Source organism: Carcharhinus amblyrhynchos, chromosome 17 (assembly GCF_965287045.1).
Source record: "Carcharhinus amblyrhynchos chromosome 17, sCarAmb.v2.hapA, whole genome shotgun sequence".
Taxonomy (NCBI): domain Eukaryota; kingdom Metazoa; phylum Chordata; class Chondrichthyes; order Carcharhiniformes; family Carcharhinidae; genus Carcharhinus; species Carcharhinus amblyrhynchos.
The window spans coordinates 47,329,605-47,344,316 of NC_137340.1; the positions used below are offsets into that span (position 1 = coordinate 47,329,605).

A 14,712-nucleotide genomic window follows, 5' to 3' on the forward strand; every position below is an offset into this window, starting at 1 on the left:
AGAAGCAATGGAAAGCTGAGAGGCACTGTTTGAATTGCAGTATCAGTTTGCAGCCAGTGGGAAGATTATTTGCTGCTTTGCCAACCAGCAGAGGTCAGAGTAGGACTGGTACGAAAACACTTGCCACAGCAGCTGATATTCCCATCCTTCAGAATAATTCTACCTTTCTATTTTAGAGAAATATTAAGTGGAATCACTGTGACAGATGAAAATGAAAATAACCTGGGAAAATCCAGGGTAAGTGTACACTTTCATAAAAGGAACTAAAATGAACAGAATCTTTTATTGAGGTCTGACATATCAATTAATTTGGTGGGAGAGATATTAGAAATGTTATTTGAATATTGTGCCATGCTTATTAAAATTAACATTATTTAAGTTATACCAGAGCATAATTCATTTGTGGGACATGGGCATCACTGGTTGGCCAGCATTTATTGCCCATCCCTAATGTGAGACTTGCATTTCTGTAGCACCTCATTGTGACTTGAAGTTTATTACGTATAAGGAGTTGCAATGGCTTATTTCATACGCAAACTCAGGAGCCATTTTGCACACAGCAAGGTCAATGAAAATGAAACTAACGAGTTGTTAATCTGGTTTCACTGTAGGTTGACAAGAGGAATGTTGCGGCCAGGCACCTCCCTTTCTGTTAAATAGTACCATGGGATTTTTAAAATCCACCTGAATAGTTTAATTGAAATGTAGTATTGTGTTTGGTGAGTCAACCTAGATGATGCATTCAAGTGTTGGAATGTGATCTGAACCCACAAATCTCCTGCTCCAAGACACAGGTACTACCAACTACCAGAAAACATTCCAAGTAACACCGCCCATCAGCTTTGACCTCCGTGGCTTACAGGCTCTTAAGCATGAAATGCTCCATCTTTAATAACCTTTCCTTTGCCAAACGCTGAATACATTTCTCGGCTAAATTAATGCAGGATGGAAGTAATCTTTTGTAAGGCTTTCCAATGACTTGGTGGACAATGGCCCTGTGATATGGACCATAGGTTTGAGCTGTTGTCTGAACTGAGCTAGTAGTTTTTTAAAGTTTATTTATTAGTATCAGAAGTAGGCTTACATTAACACTGCAATGAAGTTACTGTGAAAATCCCCCAGTTGCTACACTCTGGCACCTGTCCGGGTACACTGAGGGAGAATTTATCATGGCTAATGCACCTAACCAGCATGTCTTGCAGACTGTGGGAGGAAACTGGAGCACCCAGAGGAAACCCATACAGACGTGGGGAGAACGTGTAGACTCTGCACAGACAGTGACCCAAGCCAGGAGTCGAACCTGGGTCCCTGGCACTGTGAGACAGCAGTGCTGACCACTGTGCTGCCCAATGAATCCTTAGTACATGGGGGTCATGCTCAACTGTGCTGCTCCCTAAGATCAAATAGCCTGCAGCCACAATTAGCTAGATTTGCAGAGGCAGGTGGACAATGGAACCGTGACCACTTGTGGAACTGAATTCCAGCAAGAGGCTTCACTGGAGAATTCTGACTTTGGAGAGAATAAAGGATTAAGGGTAGATTTTGACTTTGTGCAAAACGGATGATATTGAATAAGTGGCCTGTTCTACAGCCTCCGGATTGATTTCAATCGAAGTAAAAATTGGATGAGACGTGTAACGGGCTGCCGACTCACTAGTGCATGATCCATAATATCACAGAAATTCAAGGTCTACTGCTTAATGCTTCTACAGGTCATTACATCAGTGTCCTGGACATAGAAATATCTTGGTTTTAGAGTCAGCCACCTTGGGAATAATTCAACACTGTTCAGATCTTTGATTTACTCTGAAATTCGGTGCTTCAATATGTCCAAAGCAAGCAATGAAGTATCTTATGCCCTTGCCTTGGGGAATTAGTTTGGCAAAAGAGAGCCACAAAGTCTAAAGAAGCACATCAACGTTCCGCAATACCTCAACTAACTAATCCAACCAGAGGCCCTAAAACATAGAGATCTTGCTTGTTTGCAACACCTTCCCCCCCCCCCCCCCCCCCAACTAGGTACAAAGAAAGAAGCAATGGCTTGTTAGATGGAGAGCCAGCGGGAGCCCCCCCATCACTTTTGGGAAAGACTGTTGCATTAAGTACCAATCAAGAAGTTCTGCCCATCCAGGGTCATCAGCCAATCAGAGGTCAACCGCTCTATTAATCATCAGCGCCACCAGGGAGGCTGTGGCTGCTGCTCCTGAGGCTCAGCATCGTCACTCGATCCCAGGTCAGAGATGAATGGTGATGGGAGGGGGATCACGGTGATCAAGCAGCAAAGGACATCTGTCAGCAAGCTACCCCCTCCCCAGTGCCAATTCCTCAGTCAGGCACAGAATGCCTTTAAACAGGGATCGCTCCCCAGGAGCCTACAAGCAATCCCAAATGGGTTTGCGGGATGAGACCCCTTAAGTGGGCATTAATTCCCCACTTACGGGCCTCAATTGGCTGGAGAGCAAGAAGGCGTATCCTCCAGCATTTTAAATTGGGTGAGGGCAGGGAGGTAGAGGGGTAGTCACCTACCACTCTTCCTTCTGATTAAATGCCCCATATCACCAAACATGGCATGGGGGAGGGCAATAGATTCTGTCTAATATGTGGGTGGACAGTCCTGTCAGTGAAAAAAACAAACCTGTTATTATTTGGAACAGCCACTAGAAGGTGCAGCTGATTATCCTCTGATAAGTGAAGGCTGGGAGCAGATTCCCTTTCAGAAAAATCTGATAATAAACATAAATTCCCAGATTCACCCCCAAATACTGGGATTCCACTGAACTGCGGAAGTGATAAAGGACAAAATGCTGCCTGAGTTGCTGTGTGTTTCCAGCATTTTCTGTTTATAGTACAGTTTTAGTGACAGCTTAATATGACGTAATATTGGTTTACTATTGCAATAAGTAACTATTCACTTGAACACAGTTGGCAAGATACAAAAGCCATTCCGGGTTTAACTTACACTTTGCCAGTTATACACTCACCAAATCTGCTTGATGGCTCTTTCTGGCTGCTTTGACTGCTAATGGGGCCTCGGGAAGATTCCATAGTTATTGTAACTTTTTTGCCTTGGTCTTTTTCGCCTTAGCCATGCTCACCAAGACCATCCGAGGTCAACGGAACTTTGCATGGTCAACAAGAACAAAATCATCGTATAGAAGCGTAGGGCAGAATCCTAGATTGGTGCACACAGGGACAGCATTCAGCACATCATGTCCGTGCTGGCTCTCTGCAAGAGCAATTCACCTAGTCCCATTTCTCTGTATTTTCTCTGCATTTCAGCGGAATATTTCTCTTCAAATAATTATCCAATTCTCTTTGAAGACCTCAATTGAATTGGCCTCCATCACACTCTCTTAGGCGGTGTATTCATAGAATTGTAGAATCCTGACGGTGCAGAAAAAGACCATTCGGCCCAATTGAGCCTGCATCGACAACAATCCCACCCAGCCAAAATCCATGCAGACACTGGGAGAATGTGCAAACTCAATACAGAATGTGCAAAATCAACAGTGTTCTGGATTATGTTATACACTCGATAATGGCAGCTCGTGGCACAGTGGTTAGCACTGCTCTCTCACTACACCAGGGACCCAGGTTTGATTCTTGGCTTGGGTCATTGTCCGTGTGGAGTTTGCATATTCTCCTCGTGTTTGCATGGGTTTCCTCCCACAATCCAAAGATGTGCAGGTTAGATTGATGGGCTATGCTAAATTGCCCCTTAGTGTCAGGGGATTAGGTAGGATAAAGGCATAGAGTTAGAGGGATAGTGCCTGGGTGGGATTGTGGTCGGTGCAGACTCAATAGGCCAAATGGCCTCCTGCACAGTAGGATTCAAGGTTCTAATGTTAAAAAGGATGAAGTCTTCTATCAGTGCTTTAATCACAACACCGTAAACACAACTGATCAAAGGATATGGGGCAAGGTGGGATCAGGCTATTGAGTTGGATGATCAGCCATGATCATAATGAATGGCAAAGCAGACTCGAACAGTTGAATGGCCTCCTCCTGTGTCTATTTTCTAGGTTTCTATAAAGCTCTGCTATATTAACCACTTATTCGACTTGCCCTGCTGCCTGCAATGATTTGTGTACGTATACCCAAAGTCCCTTGCTCCCTTTAGAATTGTATCTTTTACTTTATGCTAGATCTCCTTGTTCTTCCTATCAAAATGAATCATTTTATACTTCTGTGATGAGTTAGATGATCACAACAATGGTTGGCAGTCGGGTTGCGATAATGATGCAGGGCACCTATTGACATGCTGGAGAAGAAAGATAAGCGTGGTATTCCATTCCTGACTACTGAGCAGCATGAGGTGGGTCAGACTGTTGTGTCCATAGTTTACCAACTGTGGAGTCTGAAGTATGAAGAATGGTCACCTGGGTAGTAGTTGTCTCATAGAATCAGAACCTATCCCAGCTTGAAACTGTGTTTTCAGGAGAAGAAGACAGCCATTGAGTGGAGTCTTTTTCTTTTAAGCATAATATTTGGGAGAGCAGGATGCCCACTTGCTCATCTCTTCTCACCTCCACATTTTGAATACAGATGTTGCACTTGGTGAGAAGGTGGAAAATAGAATTCAGGCTGATTTTGCTTTCCTCCATCTCAAACCCAGTATGGAAGAGGGTAGAGAGTGAACCGGGGAAACTGAGGTTAGTTCTTGTGCTAATATTTTAACTTGTTTAAGATTAATAAACTTGGTACAAACCAGGGATCAAACCGGAATCTTTTCTAATCTTTGCAGCTCACTTTGATGTTGGACACAACCAAGCATCTGTTAACAGAACTGCGTAATGGTTAAAGCACATATAGAAGACTTGATTCTTTTTAACATTACTGAGTGTACAACAGAATCAGTGTTCCATTTTGTTAACATTCATCCAAAGTCTGGATGTGTATATACTGCTTCCTTCCATTAAGAGCAAGCAAATACTAAAGTACAGAGGTGGAGGTTCAGATCAGATTTCACCGTTGTCATAAGGCACCCATTATTTGTCGAGTTAAAAATGTAACATGTTTGTCTGTCACGGAATAAGCTTTGTGCATGTGTTTGCGTATGATCCTTGTAGAGATTATGAGCTAGGTGAAAATCCTGTCATATGTTTTTTTTCCCTTTCTAATGCGTGTGTGCGTTTGTGTTTTAGATTGCTGCTGCAATGGGTATCGCACAAGTGGTGGTCTCTAGAGTTACCATGGCCGCTCCAGGAATGAGTAAGTATCTAAATAAACATCATTTCAATCTGTAGATAGCTCCGATCCATCTTTGGTTAGACAGGAGGTAGTCTTCAGATGAGGTCATGGATCAAGGTGGTAGACTATATAGTTCCGATAAAACTGTTCTGTAGTCTGGTGGTTCACTGTTACTTAGGCACTTTATTCAATTCTCATTGCTTAACTTTCTCAGCTTTAAGCTCATATCCTTCTGGTTTATTTTTCTGAAATTGGAAAATGTCCACTAGTTATTTGGGGTGGCATGTTGGCACAGTGATTAGCACTGCTGCCTCACAGTGCCAGGAACCCGGGTTTGATTCCCAGCTTGGGTGACTGTGTGGAGTTTGCACATTCTCCCGGTGTCTGAGTGGGTTTCCTTTGGGTGCTCTGATTTCCTCCTACAGTCCAAAATTGTACAGGTTAAGTGGATTGGCCATGTCAAATTGACCTTAGTGTGAGGGAGACTAGCTAGGGTAAATGCATGGGGTTATGGGGATAGTACCTGGGTGGGATTATAGTCAGTGCAGACTTGGTGAGCTGAATGGCCTCTTTCTGTACTGTAGGGATTCTATGATTCAACCTGTTTAGTATTCAATGTGACTACTTGGTAAATATCAACTATTATGAATCCTTAAGATTATATCAGGTCATTGTGACCTATAACTTAGCTTGCTTCACCAGTTTCTTTCATGATACTGAAGTCACACCTATATATTCTTTATTATCTTTCCAGTTAAAGCCATTAGTCTTAGGTGTTCAAAACATGTTTATTCACATTACTAACTTAAAAGTACTTCCAAGTTATTTACTTGCTAGTTGTTGTTGTCATCTTGTTACCATTTACACCCACTCCCACCACCTACTGCTGCCTGCCCTGCATCTCTTTTCTCACCCATCTTCTCTCCCCTGGATATCTGTCACCCTCCAATACCTTGTGTGAACTTCCTCAGTGTTTAAAGGGATTTATCGTACTAGCAATCCAAAGGACATGAGTGAAAATCCTGCTGAGGACTCTGATCACTGACCATGAAAGCAACTGGATTAGTGTAGAATATTCAGCTGGTTCCTGGGAATGGGAAGTTGCCACTACTGAGTCTGGTCTAAATGTGTCTGCAGCCTACAATTTGGTTAACTCTTAATGCCCTTGATATGGCCCAGTATGCCATTCAGATTGGGCAATCTTAGCAGGGCAAGGGATGTAGCTTTGGCTGCCTGCTCAATCTTATCCTTATTGCATACCAATGTATAGTACTGTACATCAAGGGCACCTGGACCGTGAACAGAAGAACCCTACCTAGTTACCTGGCTGAAATAAATTAGCCCACCTTCAAGTTCTTCTCCAAGACCCAATTCATCCTGACTTGGAATTATTGCTGTTCCTTCACTGTTTTTGGGTCAAAATCCCTGGAACCCCCTCCCTAACAGCACTCTGGGTGCACCTACACCAGTTGAGCTGCAGCAGTTCAAGAAGGCAACTCACCATCATCTTTCGAGCACGAATAAGGACAGGCAATAGATGCTGGCTTTACTATCAATGTCCATATTATAGAATCCCTATAGTGCAGAAGGAGACCATTCGGCCCATCGAGTCTGCACCGACAACAGTCCCACCTAGACCCTATCTCCTAATCCCACATATTTGCACTGCTAATCCCTTTAACCTCCGCATTCTGGGATACTAAGAGGCAATTTAGCGTGGGCAATCCACCTAACCAGCATGTCTTTCGGACTGTGGGAGGAAACCGGAGCACCTGGAGGAAACCCACGCAGACACGGAGAACGTGCAAATTCTATCCTAGGAAAACAATCTTGTCTCCAAAATGAGGATTAGATAAACTGAGTTTTTGTATTTTTTTTTACTTCAGCCGTAAACCAATGGCATACAAAACCTGATCATACTTAACCCAGAGAGACAAGAAGTAACTTTTTGGGCCTAGGTTGGACTGGTATTTGCTATGAGGAATTATTGTACACTCCAAAAGATGTGTGGGTTAGGTTGATGGGCCATGCTAAATTGCCCCTTAGTGTCAGGGGGATTAGCAGGGTAAATACTTGGGGTTATGGGGATAAGGCCTGGGTGGGATTGTTGTGGTGGAGGCTTGATAGGGCTGAATGGCCTCCTACACTGCGGGGATTCTATGAACTTGTTAGGATTTTTGATGAGCACGAAGCAGGATGGGGACAGATGTTCCAGCCCAAAGTGATCTCAACTTCAGTCTTTACTAGGAAACCTTTTTTTTTGACATTTCCTCTACATAGCCGGAGGCTCCAACTGATTGGTTTGTTTACAAAGCAGGTGAACCTGGCTTGTGGCCCAGACATTCCTGCTGACATGGCCGCGTGTCCTCCCCACAGAGGTTACAAACCTTCGGAGTGTCTTTGCTTTCACTATTCACGGCAGGAACCAACGCTGGTCAGTCCGTACGTACAGATCCTGAATCTATGGAACAAAAAGAGTGATTCCGAAAAATTGAATTGCGTTTGTATCCCCTCTGTGTTACAGCTCTGGTGAAGGAAATACTTCACCTGACTTGCACAGGGGATCATTCTGTAGGTGACCCGGCTGATAAAAGATCAGAACTTGTCTCTCATTCGCATGCTGCTATTGCCCAGTCGGCACCTCTTGCAGAGGATGGGATCAAAAAAACTGAAGTTGGATCCCTCTTTAGTAGAAATGTAATAGGTAGGTTTTCTTCCAGTTATCATACTGATTAGCAATTTACACCAATCCGACTGATGTTACCATGGCACAGAATGTTCCTCTGGGAAGAATGAGGGTTTTTTTTTTGGCAAACTGACTCTGAAGCAAAGTGTTCAGCCTGCAGGGAGAAAGGCCGATGTTTTTCAAAGAGCCTTGTTCAAACAAGTCACAGATCAAGCCGCACCCAGGTGTTACTGATCACGCTGGCTCTTGGCAGGCGGGATCTACGACTGTTGCTATGCAGATACCAGTTTTGCCTCCAGAAATAACTATTCAGTCACTCCAGAGTTCACTGCGTTTAATGCATTGGTAGAAAATATTTTCTCAGGAGTTGTCTTTCCCGTTAGGTGCTGCAGCATGACAGGAAAGTGCTGTTGATATGACCACATATCAGGTTATCTGTGCTTCCTTTCATCCTGTTTCGTTTTGAGTGGAATGGTCAAACTTGACCTTGCTGAGAGCTTTTGAGTCCTGAAGGCTAGTTTAGGAGTGCTGTAAGAGGCAAGGTTTCCAGGTCAGTGAACAGACTATTTGTTATTTTAACCTGCTGCTTCCAGCATGAGTTCACTGTCTTCATAGAATCCCTACAGTGCAAGAAGGAGACCATTCGGCCCATCGAGTCTGCACGGATCACAATCCCACCCAGGCCCTATCCCCGTAACCCCACCTATTTTCCCTGCTAATCCCCCCGATACCAGGGTCAATTTAGCATGGCAAATCAACCTAACCGGCATGTCTTTGGACAGTGGGAGAAAACTGGAGCACTCAGAGGAAATCCATGCAGACTTTGAGAGAACATGCAAACTCCACACAGACATTGACGCGAGGCTGGAATTGAACCCGGGTCCCTGACACTGAAGTAGCAGTGCAAGCCACTGTGGGCACCGGGTTTCTCAATGAGTCATCGCCCAGTGTCTACACTCAAGACAGATTCTGCAGAGCTAATACAGGAGCGGTGGTTAGATACAGGAATCCCTTTGGAGTTGGGCGTTGAAGCTGCTCAGGCTGACTGGATCTCCCTCTGCCTGGGAGGGTGATTCTGGACTCTTTATGAAGTCTCACTGTCACTGATTAAGGATGAATGCGGACACTTCAGATTTGGCTTGCTGAAAACCAATATGCCTTGTGTCATTAAAGCAAAATATTGCGGATGCTGGAATCTGAAACAAAAACAGAAAGTGCTGGAAAATCTCAGCAGGTCTGACAGCGTCTGTGGAGAGAGAATAGAGCCAGTGTTTCGAGTTTGAATGCCCCTTAGAATTTCCTTATGTCGTCATCATCGTCATCTTCAATCCACCATTCTGTTCCCTCTTCCCTCCTTCCCCAGTGTTTCACTTCTCTAATAGCACCACTCTTTCCTTTTTTTTTCGGATCCCACCCCCATCCCCACCACCACCATCACAGCACACATGTTGTGACGTTAATTCACTAATGCTGCAGGTCCCCAGCTGAGACCACCCTGCACTCCTCCCACAACCAGACATCCACAATCCATGACTTGCCATGCTAAATTGACCCTGGTATCCACAATCCCTGTCTCAGTCCTTCCAGTAATCTATTACAACGTTAGTCCCAGTTCAATGGCCAACACGAGGTTTACTGACTCAGTATAAAGCTGGCAGAAACAATGGTAAAGAAAATGTAAGTGAGAGAGTTGAGAGCTAATTGCGCAGTTGCGAATGGGAGCAAAGGAGGACGTGAATGTTGAGTTGAGCAGCAATGCTCCCTGACGCAAGAACTCAAGAGATAGGAGTAGGAACCCTCAAGCCTGTTCTGTCATGCACTAAAATCATCCCTTAAAATTGAAGGTTTAGAACAAAATGGAACAGCTAATTACTCACACTCGTATCCTAATGAGAACTGCAGTCAGTTCTTTCTCATTGAGAATAACAGATGGTTAGGAATGCCATTGCTAGGGTGTAACCTGCTGAAGGGGTTCAGATGACATCATAAACCATAAAAGCCAATCTCCAGAGCTTTGTAAATGTTGTTTGAACCCTTGAAGCAATCCATTCTCCCATGTGTGTTCTGTTTTGATGCATGAATTTTTTTAAAATGTTATTTGAGCGTTCTTAGTCATTTCTCACTGCTCGATGTTATTGCTGCCAGTGTCACTGTGAAGCTTCATCTATGTAGATTTTTCCACACAGCTTAATGTCTTGGCTGAAGAATTTGGCTGAAAACTGGTGCTCCCTTTCATTGGACATGAATAATGACTTTCGCAATTAGTTTCATTTAAAAGTTGTTTCAGTGAAATAGAGACCCAGCCCTCTGGCCTGCACTAAACCATCTGCTCCTTGCCATGTTACATTGAGTCTTTACAATGGATCTCAGTGCCCCTGGTTAGAGTTGGTGAAAATGGGGTGAAGGGGTAAAATGCAGTCAGCATTCATAAGATCATAAGACATAGGAGCATTAGGCCACTGGGGTTATTGAATCTGCTCCGCCATTCAATCGTGGCTGATATTTTTCTTATTCCCATTCTCCTGCCTTTTCCCCACAACTTCGATCCCCTTTATTAATTAAGAACCTATATATCTCTGTCTTGAAGACACTCAATGACCTGGTTTCCACAGCCTTCTGTGGCAATGAGTTCCACAGATTCACCACTCTAGCTGAAGAAACTCCTCCTCGCCTCAGGTTTTAAAGGATCGTCCCTTTAGCCAGAGGTTGTGCCCTCTGGTTCTAGTTCTTCCTGCTAGTGGAAACACCCTCTCCACGTCCACTCTATCCAGGCCTCGCAGTATCCTGTAAGTTTCAATAAGACCACACCCTCCATCCTTTTAAACTCCAACGAGTACAAACCCAGAGTCCTCGTTCTTATTAATTTCTCCTCGCTCTTCTCTATTATCTAGCCGTTCCTGTGAGAAAGGGCACATGGACGATGACATAATTAGATTGTGAAGCCCTTCGTAGTTGTGGCTCTCACTGAGCTTGAACCAGGGACTGGGAGAATTCCAAAAGGGTTTCTGGCATTAACCGCGCTATGTTCCACCCTCTGTGCGATTGTCTGGCCTTAGTGCAATTTGCGATGAGAGCGCGAGGTTGGAAAATCGCAGCCAATATAGCTTCGTGAAGGGAAGATCATGCCTGAAGCTTTATTTGAATTCTTTCAGGTGGCAGATGGAATATAATGTAAGACCATGTGAAGTTATGCACTTTGGTGGGAAGAATAAAAGAGCTGAATATTATTAAAATGGAAAAGACTGCAGAAAGCTGTAGCACAGGGGGATTTTAGGGTCTTCTTATATAACCCATAAAAACCTAGCATGCAAAGTCAGCAGGTAATTGGGAAATCAAATGGAATGTCAGCCTTTATTTCAAAGGGAATGGAGTTTAAAATAGGGATCTCTTGCTAAAACTATACTAGGTATGAGTTAGACCGCACCTGGAATACTGTGAACAGTTTTGGATCCTTGTTTAATGAAAGATATACTGGCATTGGAGGCAGTCCAGAGAAGGTTCACGAGGTTGATCCTGGGTATGAGGGATTTTCTTATGAGGAGTGGTTTAGTAGGTTGGGCCTGTAGTCATTGGAGTTTAGAAGAATGAGAGGTGACCTTTTTGAGCCATATATGATTCTCAGGGGACTTGATAGGATTGATGCTGAGAGGTTGTTTCCCCTTCTGGGAGAGTCCAGAATCAAAAGGTATAATCTCAGAGAAGGGGTCACCCATTTAAGACAGAGATGGGGAGAAATTTCTTCACTCAAAGGGTAGTGAATCTATGGACTTCTTTATCACAGGGGGCTGGAGAGGCTGAATCATTCAGGTCAGGGCTGAGATAAACAGATTTTTAATCAGCAAGGGAATCAAGTTTAAAGTTTATTTATTATTGTCACAAGTAGGCTTACATTAACACTACAATGAAGTTACTGTGAAAATCCTCTACTGGCTATACTGCAGCGCCCGTTCAGGTACACTGAGAGAGAACTTAGCGTGGCCAATCCACCTAACCAGCACATCTTTCGGACTGTGGGAGGAAACCGGAGCACCCAGAGAAAACCCACGCAGACACAGGGAGAATGTGCAGACTCCACACAGACAGTGACCCAAGCCGGGAATCGAACCCGGGTCCCTGGCATTGTGAGGCAGCAATGCTAACCACTGTGCCACCAAGGGCACAAGGTTTCTCAATGAATCATTGCCCAGTCTCTACACCCAAGACAGATTCTGCACAGAGTTAATGCAGGGGGGTGGTTAGATACAGGAATCCCTCTGGAACTGGTCGTTGAAGGCATTTGAAACTATTGGCCCTCCCCCACACAAGGGTTTTTCACCAGTTCCCCAAACAGTGGGTAAGACCCCATCAGCTTGAGCAAATCCTAGGCAATAGAGACAAAAACAATAGGTAGAATGGTAACTTCCCAATCTCAGTCTCACGGTCTGTATCCTAGATAAACTCAACAGTGAAAATTCATAGAGCGCTGTTAACACATTAAAACACCCCAGGGTAAAAAAAGTAAAAGTCAAAATTCATTTATTAGTCACAAGTAGGCTTACATTTACAGTAACTTCAATGCAGTGTTAAAATCTCTCTAGTCGCCACACTTCTGCGCCTGTTCGGGTAACACTGAGGGAGAATTTAGCGTGGCCAATGTACCTAACCAGCACGTCTTTTGGACTGTGGGAGAAAACTAGAGGAAATCCATGCAGACACAGGGAGAAAGTGCAGACTCCACACAGACAGTGACCCAAACCGGGAATTGAACCCGGGTCCCTGGCGCTGTGAGGCAGCAGTGCTAGGCACCATCAGACAGCAGTGCTAACCACTGTGCCACCCCCATATAGAGACCAGAGCTGTGGGCAGTCCTCCATTGTGGTCTGGCCAAGGTTCAATGACACTTTAACATAACTCTCTCTGCTTTTTAACTCTATCCATTTAAATGATTGCCCAACTTGTGTAGCAGGTTATCAGGCCCCCATACTAACTCAATGTTTATTACCGGATTAACAGATCAGGCCAATTCCAGTGTTGGCGACAGGAGAATGACCTTTTGAAACAGGATGGGTGTTGTACTTCACTATTTGCTGCTAAAATGGAGTGTAGCTCTTGGTGACGTGAACAAGTAAATCTAATCTTAGAACTTTAGTATAATCAGGGTTCTGATCTCTCGCAGTTCCTGAAGCTTCTACAGTGTTGAGCGATAACCCTCCATTCTAAGTCACAAGACTGGGATGCTGTCAGTGTATTGCCATAGTAACCAGCCTAATTAAAGCTAAACTTGCTACAAAGTTCAGCAAAGCAACACACACGCCTATAACGCATCTCCTCACCGGAAACACATGCAGAAAAACCCTCGGCAGTGACAAGAGGAGACCATTCGAACGTCCGTACCTTATGAGCTAGTCTGCCATCTAACTTCTAACTGCTGCTGAACATAGGGTTGTTGGAAGGTATATTGTCTGTAGAAAGAATGACCCCAATTAATATCTACATCAGTGCCAAGACAATTAATAAAGGGAGACTTGCATTTATGTTGCATTTTTTATGATGTTGGGATGTCCCAAAACGCTTTACAGCCAATGAAATACGTTTAAAGTGTAGTTACTGTTGTGATGTAGGAAAAATGGTCATTTTCACACAGCAAGATCCCACAGGCAACACTATGATGATATGATTTCAGTTTTCTTGAAGGGTACTTATTATCATAGAATACCGATCGAACCTGCACCCAAAATCATCCCAACCAGGCCCTATCCCTGTAATTCCACATATGTCCCCTGCTTGCCCGGAGCAACTGGAAGAAGCCCACACAAACACAGGGAGAACGTGCAAACTCCACAAATTAGGGGAATTTTTCAAATAGGGTCTTGGGATTTTTTTACACACATCCAGAGGGCAGACATGCTTCAGTTTAATGTTTTATCTGACAGCACAGGGCTCCCTCCATACTACATTGGAATCTCAACCTAGATTGTGTGCCTATACCCTGATTGGACTTGAATGTGAACCCACAACCATCTGACTTAGAGGTACCCACTCAGCCACAGTTAATATCTTCAATTGCTTATCTAAAGAAAGTCTGGTATTTTGTACTTCTGTCCTCTCCTCCCCACCTGAAGCGCTCCAATGATATTAGGTACGTGGATGTGCTGCACCTACCCTGGCCAAGCCATCCACTTCATGCAGAGCCAGGGGTTTAATTAAAGCTGGGAGTTGATTTGTAACTGCTGCATAATCAGCTAGCAGGGAACAGTCCAGGATCAGGATATAGCTGATTGTCTATAAGGCTGTCTTGAAGTGGCAGGATTAATTGAAGCAATTGGAACCCACTATAGAAACATAGAGACATAGAAGATAGGAGCAGCATGAGGCCATTTGGCCCTTCCAGCCTACTCTGCCACTTATTACAATCATGGCTGATCTGACACGCTTCAATATAGATAGACAGATGAGACTCCCTGATTGGACAGGCAATCATTACTTCAATCAAGGAGCTCATATTCCAAAAGGGCAACCTCAAGGGCCTCTAAGGTCATTACATTCTGCACCCCCCCCCCCCCCCCACCCCCCCAACCCTGATCAAGTCCAGTGAATCTTGGCAGTTCATCATGCCCCTCATGCATCTCTTGCGACGTTTCAGTGCTGGATCCAGTTCCTCCAAATCAGTGATGTGGGTGAGTGTATTGGACAGGCGCCCGTTTCTTATGATGTGAGCGCCTGTCCAATGGTTCACTCCATTCCTTGGGAGGCAGAGGAGCAGCAATGGCTTGGTCCATAGTGTCCATTTCGGACTCCAAAGTCCTAACTACGAGCGACAGAAAGCTAAGGGAGGCCAATCTGGAGGACACTCCTTG

General features: G+C 44.3%; 1 protein-coding gene across 9 annotated transcripts in view; it reads left to right on the plus strand.

The window, feature by feature from the left end:
* sfxn2 (sideroflexin 2) overlaps window positions 1-14,712 on the plus strand; it is a 125,232-nt gene that overhangs the window by 47,721 nt on the left and 62,799 nt on the right. For all 9 annotated transcript variants that reach the window (XM_080205914.1, XM_080205916.1, XM_080205915.1 and 6 more), the window contains 2 exons: window positions 177-237; window positions 5,145-5,211. In XM_080205914.1, coding sequence (XP_080062040.1) covers window positions 177-237; window positions 5,145-5,211 — 128 coding nt within the window. The remainder of the gene's footprint in view (window positions 1-176; window positions 238-5,144; window positions 5,212-14,712) is intronic.